This window comes from Dromiciops gliroides, chromosome 2 (assembly GCF_019393635.1).
Source record: "Dromiciops gliroides isolate mDroGli1 chromosome 2, mDroGli1.pri, whole genome shotgun sequence".
Lineage (NCBI taxonomy): Eukaryota > Metazoa > Chordata > Mammalia > Microbiotheria > Microbiotheriidae > Dromiciops > Dromiciops gliroides.
This window is the reverse complement of record NC_057862.1, coordinates 609,004,051-609,025,526: the sequence shown is the minus strand read 5'-3', so window position 1 is coordinate 609,025,526 and position 21,476 is coordinate 609,004,051. Positions and strand designations below refer to the sequence as shown.

The 21,476-nt window shown below is 41.8% G+C and overlaps 1 protein-coding gene across 2 annotated transcripts in view; it reads right to left on the bottom strand.

Annotated features, from left to right (window-relative positions):
- The window catches only part of THADA (THADA armadillo repeat containing), a 458,536-nt gene that overhangs the window by 409,615 nt on the left and 27,445 nt on the right, over positions 1-21,476 (bottom strand). The window contains exons 13-19 of one of the 2 annotated variants that reach the window (XM_043990158.1): positions 19,213-19,368; positions 16,147-16,269; positions 13,183-13,306; positions 9,651-9,802; positions 6,609-6,831; positions 4,766-4,901; positions 4,374-4,510 (exon numbers count right to left, since the gene is read on the bottom strand). In XM_043990158.1, the coding sequence (XP_043846093.1) occupies positions 4,374-4,510; positions 4,766-4,901; positions 6,609-6,831; positions 9,651-9,802; positions 13,183-13,306; positions 16,147-16,269; positions 19,213-19,368 (1,051 nt within the window). The remainder of the gene's footprint in view (positions 1-4,373; positions 4,511-4,765; positions 4,902-6,608; positions 6,832-9,650; positions 9,803-13,182; positions 13,307-16,146; positions 16,270-19,212; positions 19,369-21,476) is intronic. The other variant, XM_043990159.1, reaches the window with a different exon arrangement.

Below are 21,476 nucleotides of genomic sequence, written 5' to 3'. Positions count from 1 at the left end.
TAATAAATGTTGAAGAAGTTATGGGAAAAATGAAACACCAATGCATTGTTGGTGGAGCTGTGAAGTGATCCAACCGTTCTGGAGAGCAATTTGGAACTATGCCCAAAGGACTATAAAATTGTGCATACCCTTTGACCCAGCAAGACCACCATTACGTCTTTATCTCAAAAGGATCATAAAAAGGGGAAAGGACCCACATGCACAAAAATATTTATAGCTGCTCTTTTTGTGGTGGCAAAGAATTGGAAATCGAGGGGATGCCCATCAACTGAGGAAAGGCTAAACAAGTTGTGGTATATGAATGTAAGAGAATACTATTGTGCTGTAAGAAACGATAAGCAGGTGGATTTCAGAAAAGCTTGGAAAGACTTACATGAATTGATGCTGAGTGAAATGAGCAGAACCAGGAGAACACTGTACACATTATCAACAACATTGTATGAGGATCAACTGTGATAGACTTAACTCTTCTCAGCAATACAAAGATCTAAGACAATTCCAAAGGACCCATGATGGAAAATTCTTTCCACATCCAGGAAAAAACAACCGTGGAATCTTGATGCCAATTGAACCATACTGTTTCTACTTTTTAAAATTTTTTGATGTTTTCCCCTTTTGTTCTGATTTTTCTTTCACAACATGACTAATGCAGAAATATTTAAAAAAGAAAAAAAAAAGAGCCCCTCTTCTATAGGGACCAATGAAATCACAGGTCCTTAAACTAGGCATGTTAATATAGAGTATCACAATTGAAAACACTACTTTCTAGAAATGTCCAGGTCAGATTTGAAGCCTCTGACTCACCACTAAAAAAGAAATCCAAAGCTTTTTCTGAATGCTGTGAGAGGAAGAGTGAATATGAAAATAAGAGAGAATCAGAAAGAGAATGAAAGAGGTAATAAGTGTATGTGTATATGTGAACTACATAGAACAAGAGAATGGGGAGTGTGCTAAGGATGGAGAAAGAGGGTATGAACTAAGTTCTAGCTTGCGGACAAAGGTGATGTCTTTTGTCCCTGTGAGCAGAAAAGGGCTGTGTATACCTGAAGAGGCCAAGCCAGCCTATTGCAATGGAAAAAACATTGGATTCGGAGTCAGCAGAACTAATACTAACTAAATCTGTGACCTTAAACAAATGACCTGACTTTTCTGGGCTTCGGTTTTCTCATCTGGAAAATGAGGGGGTTAGACTAGATCAGGGGTTCTTAACTTGGGGTCCATGAACTTACTTTTTAGAAATTTCTCAATGCCTGTATGTCAGTATAAATGGTTTCCTTGGTGATGCTATGTGTGTTATTTTATGCATTTAAAATCTTATTCTGAGGAGTCCAGAGGCTTCACCACACTGTGGTCAGAGGGGGTTCATGTCACAGAAAAGATTAAGAAGGCCTGGCCTAACTGATTTCTTGGTTCCCTGCTGGTTCTCACTCTAGGATTCTAGGATTCTGCAAAAGTTATTTATACAAGGTTTTAATAAAATACTTGTGTAGCAGTAAAAACTAATTACTTAACTTGTATATATAATTAAAGTAATTTGTAAAAATGCCATTTACAATCAAATTTGTTAAAAATTAACTAGGACAACTATGGTATGTAATTGTATACTGTGTGTTCTTACTTCTGATCCCATGATTAAAAAAATATAGCTACCACAGCTGAGAAGGGACTGTGTCTCCAGAGTTAGAAGTGTAGTTCATCTCAGCTGTGAGAAGAAAATTCACTTTTCCTTTGAATATAATTTACAGATTATTTCTGCAAATAATTTTAATGAACTATTAAACATTTTTTTAAAAACTAAAATTGTTTTAGATTTTTAAAGCTGCAGATACTTTATTAAAGCTGCATTTAGGTTTTGAATATACCTTTTTTTGCAGCTTTACAATTCTCCATGATTTACTTAGGGTGATATTAAAACTAGATTTTTCTCTCTCAGAAACCACTAGCTAGGGAGGGGTAAAAACTGATATGACAAACTAATGATCAATAAAAGCAACAGATCAAAGAAAAAATATTTACTGAACACCTACTTTATACTATGCACATTACCAGGCACTGGAAGAGATAAGAAATAGAAAAAGCAGTGTTCTTTGTGACAAAGAAATTACCTCTTTGTACTAATTTGTGATTTTACTTAAATTCTCTCCTTTGGGTCAAACACATTTCTAAAGTAGATAAGGAATAGAGATGATTTACTAAAGGCATACAAATGGAAACAGGCCAGATAAATGAAGGAAAAGCAGGCAAGGCTACAATAAACATAAAATACTTGGTTTTTTGGGTTGGGTACTATACTGTGAGAACTCTGTCTTTGTGGGAATTTAAAGTAAACTTTTTGTCCTCCCTAAGGTTTTACTAAGGACAACAACAAAAGGCCACATAAATACAAATTTTGAGGCCTAAAGCTGTGTTGTATTTTCAATTCCTTATCAATGAGAGATATTTTATTTATAATTTTTATTATCTTATTCTTCTTGTAAACAATAATATTTATAAGACTGTAGCAATCATTCATGCTAGCCCCAGCACACCCCCACTCCCCAGCCTGCCCGATCCACTGAAGGTACCAGATAGTAAAACCTAAACCAGGGAGTGCTCCTGGCAACAGATGCCAGTGCTTATCCCAGGCCAACCGCTATCTACAAGTCTGGTTGTTTTCCTCCATTGTTCAGATGGGAAAACCAAAGGGCTGAGGTTTAGTACCTAGACAGTAGCAAAGCAAGGAGCACAGTCCAATCTCTGGAATCTCAGTGTCAAATTCTTTTCCAGCTCATTTTTAACAAAGATTAAGATGCAATGTTTCCTGCTTAAAGCACACACACCTTGGGTTTGATAGGGATGGCGCCAAATTGGCCCAAGACATCCCTCCGGTGCTTATTGGCTACCCCCTAAAATGTACCTATCATTTGAGCTTTGAGTTCCATTTAGAAACTTGGCTCCGCAGGAGAGATTCAATTGTACTTGACTCCAAAATCCAAAAGAAAAATGCCTTCCTAGTTCTTTATTGATCCAAAGCAACAGTCTCCTAGCTTGTCAGGATCCGCTGTATTGGGCAGCTGCCCCTCTCGTGCAGGGGCAGGATTTAGTTGCTCTTACCCAGAGGTCTGTCACTGAGATATCCCTGCCCTGGGGTCAGGGATACCAGAACCTTGTGGTGGTATCTGGTAGGCTTCTCACTAATGTCTCATATTGTGCCTTCTGTTTGCTTCTTGTGGATTCTCTCTGGTGTTTGCTAACTGAATAACTCATCACCACATCTCCCTTCTCCAAGCACAGACCCTGCCTAGTGACCCTTGCTCAACCATGATCCACAACCTAAGCACAATTATGTCCAAGAAAGAATCCAAATCACCCCTAGGAGAAAAGTATCTGGACTGCTGGTTGAATCTAGGCAGCACAAGATATGTTTCTCACTATTCACTGGATTGCTGATGCTGGAGCTGGAAGAAACCAGAGATCGCCTTGTCCAATCCCTTCATCTTACAGACGAAGAAGATGTGGCCAAGAGACATCTTACCCAAAACTGCTTCAATAGCAAACAACAGAGAAAGGATTCAAATACGGGTCCTTCTGTTGACAAATTCTAACAATAAAGCAGATGCTATTAATGTTATAATTCTTCACCATTGAGGATTTACGTAGACATGGCAGTAAGATTCTTTTTATAAAAATTAAACCACAAGAAGGAACACGGCCCAATAAAAACCACACTGATTTGCATGTAGTCAGAAGATCTGAGTCAGCAAATCCTCACTCTGCTAAATTCTCGCTGTGTAACTTAGGGAAAGTTACTTAAAAGGCAGTTTTCTCATCTGTAAAATGAGGATGTCTGATCTAGAAGGTCTCTTCCAACTCCAAATCCTGTTGTTTTTCCTCCGTTCTAGAAGAGGACCATGACATTGGGGTGATGTCATGACTTGAAGTGAACTAGATTTAAGTGAAGGAGGGCTGTGCAGAGTCACCAGCCTCACTCTCTCCTCCAGGACCATCTGGGTCCAGTGGCAAGATATACATCAAGACAACCGGAGCTGGCCTTTAAAAAAAAAAATACGGGGCAGCTAGGTGGTGCAGTAGATAGAGCATGGGCCCTGGATTCAGGACGACCTGAGTTCAAATCCGGCCTCAGACACTTGACACTTACTAGCTGTGTGACCCTGGGCAAGTCACTTAACCCTCACTGCCCCCCCCCCAAAGCAATGGGGTTAAATGACTTGCCCAGGGTCACACAGCTAATAAGTGTCTGAGGTCACATTTGAACTCAAGCCCTCCCAACTTCAGGGCCAGTGCTCTATCCACTGTACCACCTAGCTGCCCCCCCCACCCCAAATCTATGGCTCTACAAACCGTTAGGTTAGTCTTATCTTTGTTTGTCTTACCTGAATCAGTATCCATTGGAATGAGGCCCTCTGGGGAAGAACTCTGAACCACCGGTGCCACTACAGCTGAAAGTCGGTAGGACGTCAAAATCAGCTTGGCCACCACGTGCCTCCATTCACTCACCAGCACCACGCTGCTTCAAGGAAAACCGGAGGGATGAATTTAAGCACACAAAGCAAAAGGAAGCTCACCGAAATAAAATTTAAAAGTCACACATTTTTTTTTTTAAATCTTAAGATTGGTGAGTTCTTTTGTTTAAAATAAGTCATTAAATAAATCCACATTAAAATCTCATAACAGAATAAAGTATTCTGCTGGTCGTTGCTAATTAGATCGTATTTCATATCTTAAAATTAAAAGGTGAAGTGGTTGGGAATCTGAAACAACTTACTTTAAAGGTAACTGCTGAAAAGCCCCTATTATACAGTGAACTCGCCCATACATAGGGAACAATGCTGCCGCCTGTAGTAGAGAGCTTTCGGCCTGTGATATTTCTCTCTCAAGATTTTCTAAAAGGTGTCTAATAACTAGATGGGAGGGAAGAAAAGATGAGAAAAAGGCAGTTAATTTTTCAAAAACAAATTCAATTAAAAGTAAAATTTTAAAATCTATAAAAAATAAAACTTTGATCAAAAAGGAGATTTTTCATTAAAAAAAGATAGAGAACGGTTACCTTGTCTATACTCCAATTTCTAGGCAAGATTACTGTTTCAAAGTTAAATAGAATGTCACTTCTTCTACTTAGCTGTTTTGCAATGCTCAGCTCTGAAAACCACTTGCTCCAACCTGATAGTGTCACATTATCATCTTTCACCATTGCCCCGTCCTATCTACCAGCTAGGTGGCACAATGGATAGAGCACCGGCCCTGGATTCAGGAGGACCTGAATTCAAATCCAGCCTCAGACACTTGACACTTACCAGTTGTGTGACCCTGGGCAAGTCACTAAAAAAACTACCCTTGACCCATTTCCCCCCACTCTAGCTCTCTTGAGGAAGTCATCTATCCATATGTTTTTTTTCTAATACCTTTGTGTGTGATTTCCATTTCTCATGCCTCTCTGTACCTTCCCCTATTCTGGTCCCACATCTTTCCTTCTCACAGGGTTTTCTGTAGTTCTCTTATAGCCAAAGATACAGGCTGCTCATTGATGATGAATAGTACTGAACAATCTCATAAACTGGAACTGGCAATTAAGTAAACCGTCAGCTAAGAATGGGAGGTGAAGGAAAAAGGCACCGAAGACCCACAAGAACTTCTGAATTTGGAATGCCCATGGAATTTTTTAGAAAGATATAAACAGTCATACACATAACAGCTACAAGCATGGATAGAGATAACAGATATATGCCCTACTCTCCAGATACAAAAGAAAAAGTAATACATTATTTTAAAGTAATATGGCGTGGTGGAGGTTTTGCCTTAACTCCACATTAGCACAGAAATATTATGGAGGATGAAAAGTATTTAAAAAAATAAAACCTTAAACCCTTTTTCAGGCACCTCTTTAAAACTATGAAAAAAGACTAAGAGTAACCTGAATGGGCTGTTGATAAGCACAAGTTTTTGATATAATATAGCATAAAATATAGTATAATATAGTATAACAGAAAAATATGTGATATAATATAGCATAGCATAACTTAAGACAGCATAGTAGATTATATAGCATGCACAAAATACAAAAGGATAGAAATTTAATATAGCATAAGATAAAATAGTGCAGTATAGCATAAGATATAGTATAATATAGCACAGCATGACATAATATATAGCATAGAATAAGACTGTATAGTATAATATTGTATGGCATAATAATATAAATATAAGATATGTTGTATAATATAGCCTAGTGAGAGGATATATGCTACAATGTAATATGATATAATATAATCATGGGTACCCATGGCATACTTTGGTTTTTTGGGGGGTTTTTTTGGTGAGGCAATTGGGGTTAAGTGGCTTGCCCAGGGTCACACAGCTAGTAAGTGTTAAGTATCTGCGGCTGGATTTGAACTCAGGTCCTCCTGACTCCAGGACTGGTGCTCTATCCACTGTGCCACCTAGCTGTCCCCATGGCATACTTTGACAGGAAAGCTACTGAGGAAAAGAGTGTGTCTGTATAAATTTCAAATGTTTAATTTTCAATAAATATTGTACCAGAGTGAAGAGAGGTACTGTAAGATATATGGCTTTGACAAATACAATCAAATGGTCTTTGACTCAATACAAACCCATTAATGTGTTCCTTTCCACCAAAGCAACAGGCTCCTCTCCATCTCTCTGGCATGGCAAAGGCCCGGGAGGATTGTTAAAGAAAGTAGCCAGGGCCGCCGGCAAGCCCTCTTGACCAATTAAGAACCTCAGCAGATAGGAGGCCGTGACACAGTCATATGGTTTGGTACTAGTGCTCAGGTCCATTGCTGCACGGAACAAAGCTTGCAGTTTCAAAGAATCCTAAAAGTTAAAAACAGGCTGAGTCACCTTCTGTATCAGTTAATATTATTATATTACTCATCAATTTGGTTTTAGCAATTATGATCTAATAAAATAACAACAGTAACAACAACAGAGATCTGGACAGGTCATGAGAAGAATAGCTTTGGGGATCGTAACTTAGAAATTCACCATATATGTTGGGAACATGAAGTCATGATGTTACATGGTATCTACACACACACATGCTTGAGAAGCAACATGATGGTGCAGAGATAGAGAGCCAGCCACAGAGACAGGAAGACTTGCTTCTGACATAGGCTGGCTGGGTGACACTAGACAAATCACTTAATCTCTCGGTACTCGAGGTCTCAAATGGGCACCCCCCAAAAGGAACTGGATTAAAATGTGACTGGGAAATGTTTAACAAGATAAACAAAATCACAATACGACACAGAAAATGCCCATTTGTGGTTTTCTAAATCAATATGCTTCCTGCAGGGATCTGTTTCTATTAGAGTTTGACAGTCCTCTAAGCTGCAGAGAAGATGCTGACCTATAATGACAGAAGGAAATGTCCTCATCTGGAAGTTCTCTGGGCCAATGAAAGCACAAGTCAGTCCTATCCCCATCCCAAATAGATCATAAAGACCACCTACTAGGGCACGGAGGGATCTACACTGGTGATAAGAATACCCATGTCAGTGAAGTCAAGGATCTTTTTAAGTCCCAGAGAGAGAAAGAAAGAAGAAGAAGGGAGAGAGAGAAAGGGAAAAAGATGGAGAGGGAGGGAGAGGAGGATGTATGCACAGGCAACGGTGTGTGCACAAATGGTACAGGACCAGAGTAAGAGGAGAGGATTACAAACAATAAAATACTGGGATGTCAATGAAGGCTCAAGGAATCTCATGTCCACGAGAACTGCAGGACCACACACAGCCCAGGCAGCTCTGGACACAGAGAGTCTGGCTCTCTTTCTCACTAGAAGAACGACAGGAACAGGTAAACAAGTGTGAAGGTGGGGCAAGAGGAAACATCAGCATCTCCTTAGCAAGTCCCTCAGTGAAGACACCACCTCTGGGAGACGCTCTACAGACCAGCAATGCCACATGGAAGCCAGAAGAGATGCTTCCCACGACTCTAAAGTCCCTAGAACTGAAGAATGATTCTACCTCAGAAATGCGTAAGATTTTATCAGTGGAAATGGAACAGAAGATGATGCACAGACACTGTGGCTTTGCTGCCTATACCCCAAGGACGCCGGGACCTCTCTGAGGGACTTGCTGCTGAAGCCCTCTCGACATGCCACTCCCCCATTGGACTGTGAGAGTAGGGGCTCTCTTAGTCTTTCTTGGTATCCCCACCACAAAGCACCAGGCCTAGCACACAGTAAGTGCTTAATAAATGCTCCTCCATTTGTCCATGCATCATTTCCCCGATGTGTGCTACTCCACTGCATCCACCCAATTCTTAGGGCCAGAACGACTAAAAATAGAAGTTCACAGCTTTGGGGCCAGACCACAGCTCAATAACAGGCCCAGAAGGAGCTATCACATCTATGTAGAGCCGAAAATAGAAAGGCCACAGCAAACCCCCAGTTTTGCTATTTTGCTGGCTTCCAGAAACGTCTTTCAGCAAGAGCCCCAGACCATCTGCCCAGAAGCAAAGTTGGATGGCTTGAACCTGGGAAGTTCCCAATCTATGCAGCTCATTACAGAAATCCCCTTAGTGGGACTGCAGTGTTTAAAAAAGCAAGCCTTAATTAAGCTCCTATACCCAATTCAGAGAAGCGGGTGCAATCCGTGAGGGAAGGGTGTGTGGGCTTAATAACTGGGTTAGAGTAAAGTTTAAATAGTCAGAGTTTCTGAGTTTCATTCTCCATTTTAACTATTGCTGGCTTTGGGGCCAGCAACATGTCACTTACTCCATCACTACATTCAGCTTTTCAATCCACTAAAGAAGGGGCTCTGAAAGTTACTTAATGTTGTTGATGGCATGCTTTGGAATCAGAGACAAAATCACCTAGTTTTGGTTTGGTTTGGTTTTTTATAACTAACTCTTTTTTTTTTTTTTTTAGTGAGGCAATGGGGGTTAAGTGACTTGCCCAGGGTCACACAGCTAGTAAGTGTTAAGTGTCTGAGGCCGGATTTGAACTCAGGTACTCCTGAATCCAGGGCCGGTGCTTTACCACTGCGCCATCTAGCTGCCCCTATAACTAACTCTTGAACACATCTTTCTTCAAGGGAAGAAGAGTCTGGGGAACCGAAATTGTCAGAAAATCCTAGACACTCCTTTTGGCCAATAGCTACAGCTACCTCCCCCACCTAACAACGTTTGATCAGAGTGGATCATAAGAAGCAAGGTTTCTTTTTGCTTCCTAATTTTCTCTTCCTCCTACCTACATTCTAATAAATCTATTAGTGATAAATAAAATGTTCAAAAGACACAGGGAGAGGAAAGACAATGGGCCTGGATTCTCTGTCCCTGAGAGGGAAACAGAAAAAGTATTGGTTTTAAGAGTCTGAGGACATGGGTTCAAATCACCATTCAGATATTATAACCTTGGCCAAGTTATTTTCCCCTTATTTGTCCTCGTTCTCTTCCTCTGAAAAAAAGGCAAGAGTTGGATTAAATAGTGCTTCAAATTCCTTCCTGTTTCAAATCTTTCTATCTTTCTAGAGTCTGACAAGAAGTAACATAAGGGTATTGGACCAAGTCACCTCTAATATGCTTCCAGCTCTATACATATTAAAAAATGAGAAGTTGCTCCTACATACAGCGAACATGCATTTACATGGGGGGCCGGTGAGAAGAGAAGGGGAAATAAAACCTCCAAATACCTGAAAATGTACAATAGTTTTAGGTAACTTCATCAGAAGATCGAAGGCTAAAATTTTCACTTCCTCAAAAGTGCTTGAAAAACATTCCATTATTGTTTCGACTCGGGTAAAATCAATCTCATGACTCAGCTGAAACACTGCTGGAGCTTTACCTAATTTAAAAACAAAAACAAGCAAACATCTTTAAAAAGGAGATAAAAGTGAAAGAAAGGAACTTTAGAATTATTTGTTAAGATTTGCGAAAATAAAAACTAAAGATCAAACACCATCTCTTAACCACAAACACATAACCTCGACATTTTAAAAGTACTTTCTCTACTCTCTTCTTCTTCATAAGATACCTTGGTGTTCATTTTTGATGAGTGCTTCACAGCAACACTAGCATTCATCTCTTACGGACTCTATTGTGTTCCCTTCCATCAGTGCTCCAAGACTTCTCTTCTCTCCTTGGGGACCCTGACGTATTCCTCTCTCACTGTCATGGGCCTTTCTTTGAGGTTTATCACACAGATCCTATGCTCAAGTCAAACTGGGTCACTCTGTTCCCTGTCTCCATCTTGCTTCTTTTCACCTCTGTCCTTTTGCCATTGCTGTCCCACATACGTGGAATAAGCTTTAGAGCCTCTGTTTCTGTTGGCTGAAGTCACTCCCTTCTTTCAATGCCTTCCCTTAACCTGTGATTTCTTCCCCTTCCCCCATAGCACCTTGCCAGTTTCTCCTGCGCTCTTATCTCATTCTCCCCTCTCTGAACAGCTAGGCTAACAGCTGGCATTTATGTAAAGCTTTGGGGTTTGCAGCTCTTTACATACATGATCTCATTTCATCTTCACAGCAACCATGTGGGATACATACTATTATTTCTCCATTTTACAGACATACCTGAGATGACTTGCTCAGGGTCACACACCTAGTAACAGGTACCCAAATCAGGATTCAAACTGAGTTCTTCCTGACTCCAAGTCCTGTGCTCCTTCTACAAAGTCACCTAGCTGCCTACTGACAGACATTGTTTTTTTCATCAGCCTGTAAACTCCTTGAGAGTGGGCTCTGGCTTATATCTGTCTTTGTATCCAACGCATTAGGCATGGCAGCCTTGCACATAGTAAGCTCAATGTTCACTTTCTCCCTCCTCTCACCTCCTGTAGCACTTGTTATCTGAGCTCTCATGAATTTCTGCTTATCTTTTTAAAAGTTTTGTCTTCTCATCCAAATTACAGGCTTCTCAAAGGCAGGGACCATGTCTTCAACCTTTCTGTATCCCTAGCATCAAAGCAGAGAGTTCACTTAATAAATATTTGATGATAGTGGCAAAGTTGAGCCTAGACCACCATCCATTGGTACTATCATCTTTATCTAAAACCACGTAAAGTAGATCAGGTTATTATTCCCAAGAGAATATAGGCAGGAGCTATTTTATTTCTGCATCTGCATCCCCAGCACCTTGCACAGTCCTCTGTATGTAGTAGGTGCTTAATAAATGTTTGTTGAATTAAATGCATAACAACCATATTAAGCACACGAGATAGAAAATACCATTCATCACAACAGATATTTGGTTGTCATTGCTACCGTTCTGGCCAGACTTCCCATTCTAACACATACCCTCCACTCCAGTCAGGTGAATCTGCCCCCTAGATATGCTCTGCATGTTTTCAAGTCCCCGCCTTTGCTTGTGCTGTGCCCCCAAATGCCTCTTCACCTATCCAAATTCTGCACCAACTCTCCACACGAAGCCCACCCTGGACCCCCTGACTAGAAGGCACGCCTATCCTCTGAGCCAGAGAAGGCAGCATGTAGAAGCAGAAAGAGCCCTGGCTCTAGGGGCAGAAGACCTGGGCTTGAATATGTCACCTGCCAGCTGGGCGGCCATGCACACCTCACTTCATTTCTCTCTGCCTCAGTTTCCTCACCTGTAAAACGTGAGGACTAGAAGAACGATGTATGTAGTAACAACACAGACAGTAGTGGGCTGATGTTGTGACAGGACAGATACTTCCCGTCACACTTCTTTTCAGTCACCTAATCACCACAATGACTAGAGTGGGCTAGGCCATTCATCCCTGAGGTTCTTAACCGGGGGTTGCCTCTATAAAAACAATGACATCTTTATTTTCATTTTCCTCTGTAATCCGATGTATTTTATTTTGTGCATTTAAAAATATCTTTATGAGATGCCCATAAGCTTCACCATACCGCCAAAGGGGTCCATGACACCAAAAAAAGATAAAGGACTCCTGCTTTATCTAATGATATTTGACTTAATCAAGAGGATGATTGAGGACTGAAGCCTTCAAATATTTTCAACTATTTTACTTATTATAAAAACCTGAAACTGGTATTATTAAATGTCAATGTGAGGGCAGCTAGATGGTGCAGTGGTTAAAGCGCCAGCCCTGGAGTCAGGAGTACCTGAGTTCAAATCCGACCTCAGACACTTAACACTTACTAGCTGTGTGACCCTGGGCAAGTCACTTAACCCCAATTGCCTCACTAAAAAAACAAAAAAACAAAAAAAAATGTCAATGTAACAAGCATGGAATCTCTGGTTCCCTTCACAATTCAGCTCAAGCACTGTATCTTACATGAACATGGATTTTAATTTGAACTGAATTTGAATGTGAATTTCTCAGCTCCCCCAGCCACTAAAGGACTTCTTGTCCTTCCTTAAGACAAGGTAGATTTTTATTTAAGATAAATACAAACACATAGAGACTATCTCTGCCCCTGCCCAAACCAAATGCCCTCTAACAGACTTGTGAGTTGGAGCCGGCTGAGTGGAACCAGTGAGGGACATGACTCTCAGTTTGTGCCAGTGCCAGCAGAGCTGGCACAGAACCCAAAACCAGAAAACAGAAAGGCTCCTACACAAAAGAAACCCTCCACACATATAAACACAGTATCTCTCATCAAATGGAAAAAAGATGACTCAAAAAGGAGAGTCAAATGTTCATGCCCCTGGTGCCCCACAGGGAGAAAAAAAAAGTTAAAAATGGTAAAAAACCAGAGTACCTGGAAATAAGGCTCTGACACTAACTTTCTGCAACCTGTGTGTGGTATGACCTCTGTGACTGTACCACCAAAGGCTTATGGGACAAAGAGCAAACAAAGGAATCACATTTCAGCCACAAAGCCTTGCAGGGATGTTCTATGAGGCAGAAAGAACAATTATTCTTCTATGATTTTTTTTTTTAAAAGAACAGATTGATGCTATCTAGGGGAAACAGTTGGGGGTGATCCTGCCTCAAAGTCAGCTTAGTCCATGAAAACCACAGGTATAGGCTGGCCAGTAATAACCACTCTAAACAGCTGGGTTTTTATTTCCTCAGTTGGGAAATCTGATTGTATCTAAACAAGATCTATTCTAGCTTGTCAAAACCTCCCTTACTAAACTAAACAAAAACAAAAAACAAAAATAAAAAAGCCCACTAACTAGAACCAAAAGAAAACAGAAATGACTTTTGGGGAACACAATCTACCTTCATAAGAAAAAAATATCTTCTCCCCCCCAAAAAAAATCATAATGAAAACTGACCTTCTGGGACAGGAAATAATTCAGCAATTGAGCCTAAAATGGTTAAGGCTGAAAACTTGGTTGAGTGGGAAGAGCCAGGAAATAGAGCTCCGAAAAGACTGTTGCATATGGATGACATGAAATCCTAAAATGAACCACAAAAACAACAAAAGTTACAACAGACAGAAGGGTTAACTCAAAAGAGGTGAATATTAATATCTTCAGAGAAGCCTGATGAACTGTGTTTCTAAATGAAGAAGACTTTCAACCATTAAGAAGTCAGTTAAGGGGCAGCTGGGTGGCCTCAGTGGATGGAGCACCGGCCCTGGAGTCAGGGGTACCTGAGTTCAGGTCTGGTCTCAGACACTTAACACTTACTAGCTGTGTGACCCTGGGCAGGTCACTTAACCCCAATTGCCTCACTAAAAAAAAAAAAAAAGAAGTCAGTTAAAAAAATTTATAAAGAACCTACTATGTGTCAGGCACTGTGCTAAGCCCCAAGGACACACAGAAAGGCAAAAACATAGCCCACAAGGAGCTTATCCTCGAGCAGCTGACTTTCTTATGGGAAAGAAAACAGGCAAATAACTACTTAGATACAGGGCATAACACAGTAGAAATGGAAGGTCACATCAGAGAGTTTTGTCTCACACCATACCTCATACATGCTTTAATCCTAATTGGACGTAGATTATTTTTCTACCTCTTAGCTCATGCCATCCCCTAGCCCTGGATCACCTTCCCCTAGCTTCACTTCTTTTTTTCTTTTTTTTTTAATTTTCTTTTTTTTTAGTGAGGCAATTGGGGTTAAGTGACTTGCCCAGGGTCACACAGCTAGTAAGTGTTACGTGTCTGAGGCTGGATTTGAACTCAGGTCCTCCTGACTCCAAGGTCGGTGCTCTATCCACTGCGCCACCTAGCTGCCCCCTCCCCAGCTTCACTTTTTAAAATCCCACCCAACCTGTAAGACCCTGGTCAGATGCGAACTCCTCATGTCAGATATACCAGTAGGAAATAATCTTTTCTACCTCAAAACTCACACTCTTAGGATTATAGGATCATAGATTTAGAGCTAGAGAGAAGCCCAACTCTATAATCACAGTTTATTATTCTTTTTAAGTGTTCAGAGTTACTGTCCATAGAGCATCCTCCCTTCCCCCCATCCCCAGCACTAAATTGTGAGCTCCATGAGGATAAGGCCGGGGTCTTCATTATCTAGGTCTCTCCCCAGGCAACTTGCACTGAGCTCTGTATACAGGAATGAAGCTCTGTTGCAAACTGCCTCCGTGTGGATGGTTGGTGTATGGAAATCAGTCCCTTTGCTAGTGTGTCTGTCTGAAATGGGCTAATCAGTCTTGCCCCAAAACAGAGAAGAAGAAAAAAGCTAAGGGTCTTACTAAGGCAATTCTAATACCAGTCTTTTGGGGGGGTGGGGGTGGGGGTGGGGTCTATTAATCATTAGAATATAAAGCTCCATGTACTTAGCATCCTTGGGGGAAAAAAGTCTATGTAGAATTTAGCACCTGCCTCCTAATAAACATAATGTTAACAAAACAGTAAAGCAATTAAGGCTCTTTGTGAAGCTTGGTAACAGCCAAGATAATGAAGTCGGCTGGCATTTATGCCAATCTGGAAGGTTTGTAGCGTGTGCCAGGGCACTGTGAGGTGGGTACTGCCATTATTATTCCCAATCTGCAGATATCTCAGAGAGATGAAGAAGCCTGCCCTCGGCCACACGTCTAGGGTCAGAGGTCATCTTTGTGCCCGGGTCCTTCTGACTCCAAGGCCGGCCCCACAGCTTATGTGCATATGATACTTTAAGCTTCAAAATGTAGAAACTTTAAACAAATTTGAGGAGAGAAGAAGAGACAGAGATCGCTTCCCACTTAGAAAGGGGTTTCTTGATCCTGTCAGTCAAAAGGCTGCAAAGCCCAAAACATCAGTGGTTGGGAATGACTCAATTTCTCCACTCGTTGTTAGTTTTCTAGAGCAATAAATCAACCCATTGTGTCACACTGGAAAAAAGAAAGGCATCGGACTATGACTTCACTGATTAAAGGAACTCCCTGGATGAGGAAACTCCCTCTACCAACAAAAGTCAATGCCTCCTCTATAACAGAGAGCCCTAGAGAGGTGCCCAAGGCAAGGAGGGGTGAAGTTATTTGCTCAGAATCACGCAGCCTGTATGTGCCAGGGGTGAGCCTTGAACCCACATCTTCCTGACCCCAAGGTTGACTCACTACCCACTACTCCGTGATGCCCCTTTCCTCACTAGTGTCACAGAGGGCTGTAATACGAACAGGTAGATCATCATCTTCTAAAAATGACTGGGTTTCTTCCCGCCTACTCTTCCTCTAGATAGCTAGGATTCCAGGATTCTGCTTAGCACCACAGCCACAGAACGGCTCAGAGTCAGAATCTGAACTGAGGTCTCCTGAACTCAGCCTAGCATGTTTTTGAATCCTAACCCCAAATTAAAGTGACATGACTGAAGTCATAAAGCCACTACATGGGGTCCTCTGGAACCATGGCTGATCTTTCCATTGGTCAGAGTTCTGAATCTTTAGATTAGTATCCAAACCCAGTGGCCATGTAGGGCTACAGAAAGATGGGGCTGAATTTCCAATTCTGCTGTTTACTAAGTGCATTTACTTGGGCGACTCCTTGCTCTCCTCTGAGGATTGCTTCATCTCTAAGAAGAAGGGCCTGGACGAGATTGTCTTTAAAGTCCCTTCAAAGGTTACCATTAGCAAGACAAGTCACATTGAGGCATTTTTCTCATTTAAGGTTTACAAAGCACTTTTTCTCCAACCAGACCCGTGAACTAGAAGGAAGAGGGAAGAGGTGTTAAAAAGACAGCACAGAAAACAGCCAGCCCCCAAGAGACTTCTATTTATTTCCCTTTCGTGCTTCATTTCTATTTTTTGTAGTTGCTTATATTTTAAAAAAACCAACTTTCTGATTTTCTAGAAATCTATTACTCACCTGATACTGCTGTAAAGTCTCAGCAGGATTCTTCTTAGCTGAATCATTCACAGATTCTTGCTGGGATTTACTCTGCTCCAATTTATAAAGTACCTGAGAACTTTCCTGTATCCTGCTGAACAACTTTAGGAGGAAAAAAATGAAAATGAAATGTAGGAAGGATATAATAGTACAATTGTCAGGATATAAGTCCAGAACCCTTTTAAAACTGTTTCTTTCATGGAATACGTTCCTGTCAACATCAACACAAATGTGTGTATATATGTGAGGGTGTATATGCATGCAAGTATGGATGTGGGCTGGGTGATGTGAGTGTATGAGTGTGGATGCGCGTGGATGTGTGACTAGGTGAGCGTGGAGATCTGTGTGTGTACGTGCCTGTATGTTGAGTGGGTGGGTGTGTAGATATGAGTGTGTATGTGAGTGTATGTGTGAGTGTGTGTGTTTTCTGGACATGCACATTCATCAGTGTGAGGCTCTCTCGCTAAGGAAACATCCTATCCCAATACAGACCAGCAATCTTGGTCTTGCAGAGTTGCCCCTGGCACGAGAGATGAAGGGGTCATCTGGGGTCACACAGACATTACATCATACGAGGAGTACTGAGACACAGCTCTTCCTGGCCATGAGGTCAGCTCTTTAACCATTACCCCCTGCTGTTTGTGCGGGGCCCTCTAAGGAAACAGGGAAGGATCCCAGGATTAATCCTGAAGGTGTATGAGTTCAACCAACAGGAAGCTGGGAAGATGGATGCCCCTCCCCCACAGCCAGTCACAGGCTCATCTCTGACACAACTGCACCACCCCTTAAATCACCCCTCTCCCATCCATGGCCTTTTGGAGCTATGTAAAGTGCAGGCCCCTTGGGGCAGTTATCACCTACTTAGATTCAGATAACCACAAAAACTGCACAGGCTGAATTCCCCATGGCCCCCAATTACCCCAAACCCACTTCCCCATTACTCCATGGCTACAGAATGTACCCCTCAGTGGAGGGCTCTGAATTCTGGAACCAGAGCCAGTTGACATTTTTCAATGGGAAAGTGAGTAGTACAGGATGAGCAGACATGGATGGGTCATAATTACATTATCATTCCCTTCAAACAAACAGGATATCTGTAAAGTCCACAACAACAACAAAATAACATTTATAAAGCACCTACTATGTGCGAGGCACTGTGCTAAACTCTTCACAAATATTATGTCATTTGATCTTCACAACCACCTTGATGGGTAAGAGCTGCTAATGCCCCCATTTTACAGACAAAGAAACTGAGGCCAACAGAAGTAAAGTGACTTGCCAAAGGTCACACACCTATTAAGTGGAGCCAGATTTAAATTCAGATTTTCATTCAATAAACATTTGTTAAGCGCCTACTATGTGCCAGGCACTGTGCTAAGGCCTTGCTCAACTCAGGCCTAGCACTCAATCCACTGTGACACCTAGCTGCCTTTGAGTGACTAGCACAGTAACCAGCACATAGTAGGTACTTAATAAATGCTTGCTGAATGAATGAATAAATGAATGAAGACCTGAATTTAAATCTGGCTCCACTTACTAGGCGTGTGACCTTTGGCAAACCACTTTACTTCTGCTTAACTAATGCTAGTATCCTCTGTGACCCACCCCCATTCCCTCTCACAAAATACCCTTGTTCCAAATTTCCTGATTCCTGTGGAGGGCACCACTCCCCTCCCCGGTTAGCGCATCCTTATGTTGTCCTTTACTCTTCACTTTCCCTCACTCCACACATCCAATCAGTTGCCAAATCTCAGCATTTCTACTTCCACAGAAGCTCTCAGATCCCTGCTTTTCTCTCTCTCCAGAGCATTCAGACCACACTTCTTGTATGGATTATTGCCTCCTAATTGGTCTCCCCACCTCAAGATTCTGCCTCTCTAATCTTTCCTCAAATGGCTGTGAAAATCCTTTTCCAAAAGGGCAGGTCTGACAGTGTCACTGCCCTAACTCAAGAGAAATTCTGGTGGCTCCCTATTAGCTGCAGAATCAAATAGAATTTCATCTTCACTTCACCTTTTGCAAACATCTATTTCTACCTAAGTTTTATAATGCCCGTTGTTATTAATGTAGTAGTATACACAAATTATGAATGAGCACATGTGCCCATACTCTCTCAGATCTCTATGTAAACATATGTGTATATGTGTATTATAGTGTATACACACATATGCACAAACTCATATTTTGTGTGTACACACTCATGCATAATACATGCATGCACACATGCATGTATAAACACAATACCCTATATAACATACATGTATGTCCCTATAGAGGTACACAGGCACATACATAAGCATATACATTCAAAAACACACTTAAAGTGTTGACAACCTAAAAACAAACCCATTTAAATAAGGTTCTCCTATTCTTTACGTTGTTCTCTGGTAATTAAGTTCACTCATCACCAAATTGAGGCTCATGACACCGGTTTACTCTCAACCTCACAAATGGGATCAAATGAAAATAAAATATCCAATAATGATGGCTCCATAAAACACTTTGTGTTCCTCCAGGGTAAAAATAACCAAAAACCACAAAGGTTTATGCCTATTTGTGAGGGGAGGAAAGAGAACGAGCATTGACCTGACAGGCCAGGCACGGTGCTCAGTGCTTTTTACAAACACTATCTCAGTTGATCCCCATAACAACCCCGCCAGGTAAGTGCTAGGATTTTAAAAATCAACCCAACTATTCCTGAAAACTCCACAAACAAGTATATAGAAGGGCGAGGGATATCAGCAAAATTGTTGAAAGCAAATCTGCTGCTAAATAATGACATTTTCTACCTTTAATTTAAATCTTGAGACCTTATCATGCAGGCCTCTAAAAAAGAGGCCTGAGAAGGAACTTCACGTCAAGTGCTATAGCCCCCAGACTGTACCTAAGCCTCCCTTTTAAAAGGCACCCAGGTGACCTCATAACTTATCTCCCCTCTGCCATTCCACTGATAAACACCAGCGACACTCTTCATGAGGAGGGGCTCCACAGTGACCTAAGTGCCTGGCACATAGTAGGTGCTTAATAAATGTACTTCCATGCTACCTTTTTCAGGAGAGAACAGATCTGCTGCCTCATACCAGGAGACTGACTATTCAGGTTGTACAGAATAAAGAACTGAACCAGCTGCATCTCTTCCACAGAGACGATTTCAGTGCTGCGGTGACTTTCACAGAGCAAACCTAAAGCATCGATGCGAACCTAACAGAGTAAAAACAAGAAGAAAAAAAAAAACACATTTAATTTTCTGATGAGCCCTGGCAGGACACAAACTTCTTAATACCCTGAACCCGCCATGGAAGCCCTAATGAGAGGCTTGTGGTCACACACAAGCCAGCACACGGAGGTGATTTCTTGGTATTTTCTTCCCCTGCTTGCTTTTTGTTGACTGTTCCAACATGTCAGGCAAGTCCTGAGTGCTGATAATTGAATCTCCCCAAACAGTATAAAAGGCTGTAAGCGCCAGTCGGGCCTGCTCCACTGGGATGGATAAAACCTCTTCCTTCATGGCATCTCTCTGACTCATTCCTTCTTTGGGGCTTCCATTTCTCAAGTGTCCCTTGCTCCACACCTGGATTACCAGCTGGTTCCCAGCTTCTTGCACCCGCTCTCTGGTGCATTATGCCCATAGATAGCAAGTCAATCTTCCTCAATCACTGTTTATATTACGTCAATGCCATATATAAGGGTTCTTAATTCAGTGGGCTTTCAATCCATGGCATGACTTTCCCCTTCCTTACTCCTTCCCTCCCATGATCTATCCAATCTCATCACTCATTAATATTCAACACTGACTCTGCCCTCCAGCCAGGACAGTCCTGCCTGCCCACTGTCCCCTACACACACTATCCCCCATACAGCCAGCAACACTGTCTAAGCATCATCTTTCATGCTCTGGGTCAGGATCCACTTCCTCTAAGAAACATTCCCTGGCTAACTGACCCCCTCCTGACCACTGTCTTTTTCTGTGTTCCTTCAGCAATTACACATTTCCATCTAATCCGATATGCTTGAACATAGATTATCTTAGATTTTGGTCCCTAGTTGTTTTGTGTATGTTTGCCATACCTTCCTAAATAAGCTGGAAGCTAACTGAAGATAGGGACCATCTTCTAAATTCACTCCTATTCAATAAGTATTTTTATCAAGCAGCTATGATGCATGAGGCTGTGCTGGGTTCTATGAGGACAAAGATGAAAAATAACAGTGCTCCCCCTCCAGGAGTTTACGATCTACTGAGAAGATGCATCCTGTACACAACTATAAAGGTACAAGGTGACAGGGGCAGAGGAGGGATTCAAAGGACTTTAGGAAAAGTTGAGGAGAGAATATTCTCAAATGTAGGAATCAGAGAAGACTTTTGTGGAAAGGGCAGCTGGCCTGAGTCTAGATTGAAGAGGAGGATTCTAAGAGGCAGAGGTAAAGAAGGGGGACATTTCAGGTACAGGATATGGGTTGGATAAAAGTCACAGGAAATGGCTTGTTGTTCAGTTTGTCTGGAACATAGAGTATATGAAAAGGAGTATTATGTGGGCAGCTAGGTGGTGCAGTGGATAGAGCACCAGCCCTGGATTAAGAAGGACCTGAGTTCAAATCCGTTCTCAGATACTTGACACTTACTAGCTGTGTGACCCTGAGCAAGTTACTTAACCCTCATTGTCCCACAAAAAAAAAAAAAAGAAAAGAAAAAGGAGTATTATGAAATAAAATTGTAAAGGAAGGTCAGAGACAGCTTAGAGAGGGCCTTGAATTCTAGCCTAATGGCTCCATATTTTATCCTAAAGAAGGGTTTGGGGTTGTTTTTTTTAGCAGAAGGATGACCTAGTCAGAAGTGAGTCATAGGAATATCACTGAAGCAGCTGTATGAAGGACAGATTGGAAAGGAGATAAAGGAGGCAAAGAGAAAAATTAGGAGGCTATTACAGTGATGGGAATGAAGGCCTGAACTACGGTGGTGGTGGTAGGAGTAGAGAGAAGAGGAAGGATGCAAGAGATGTCACAGAGGCACAACTGGCAAGATTCTGATACTGTCTGGACTGGGTGGGGGGGACAGGGGGGGCAGAGAGAGGTAAGAAAGAGGAAAGTCAGAGGGGCAGCTAGGTGGCACAGTGGATAGAGCACCGGCCCTGGAGTCAGAGGAGCCTGAGTTCAAATCCAGCCTCAGACACTTGACACTAGCTGTGTGAACCTGGACAAGTCACTTAACCCTCATTGCCCAGCAAAAAAAAAAAAAAGAAAAAAAAAAAGAAACCTTTCCCGGATCCCCCTTAATGCTGGTGCCTTCCTCCTGTCCATCTCCAATTTACCCT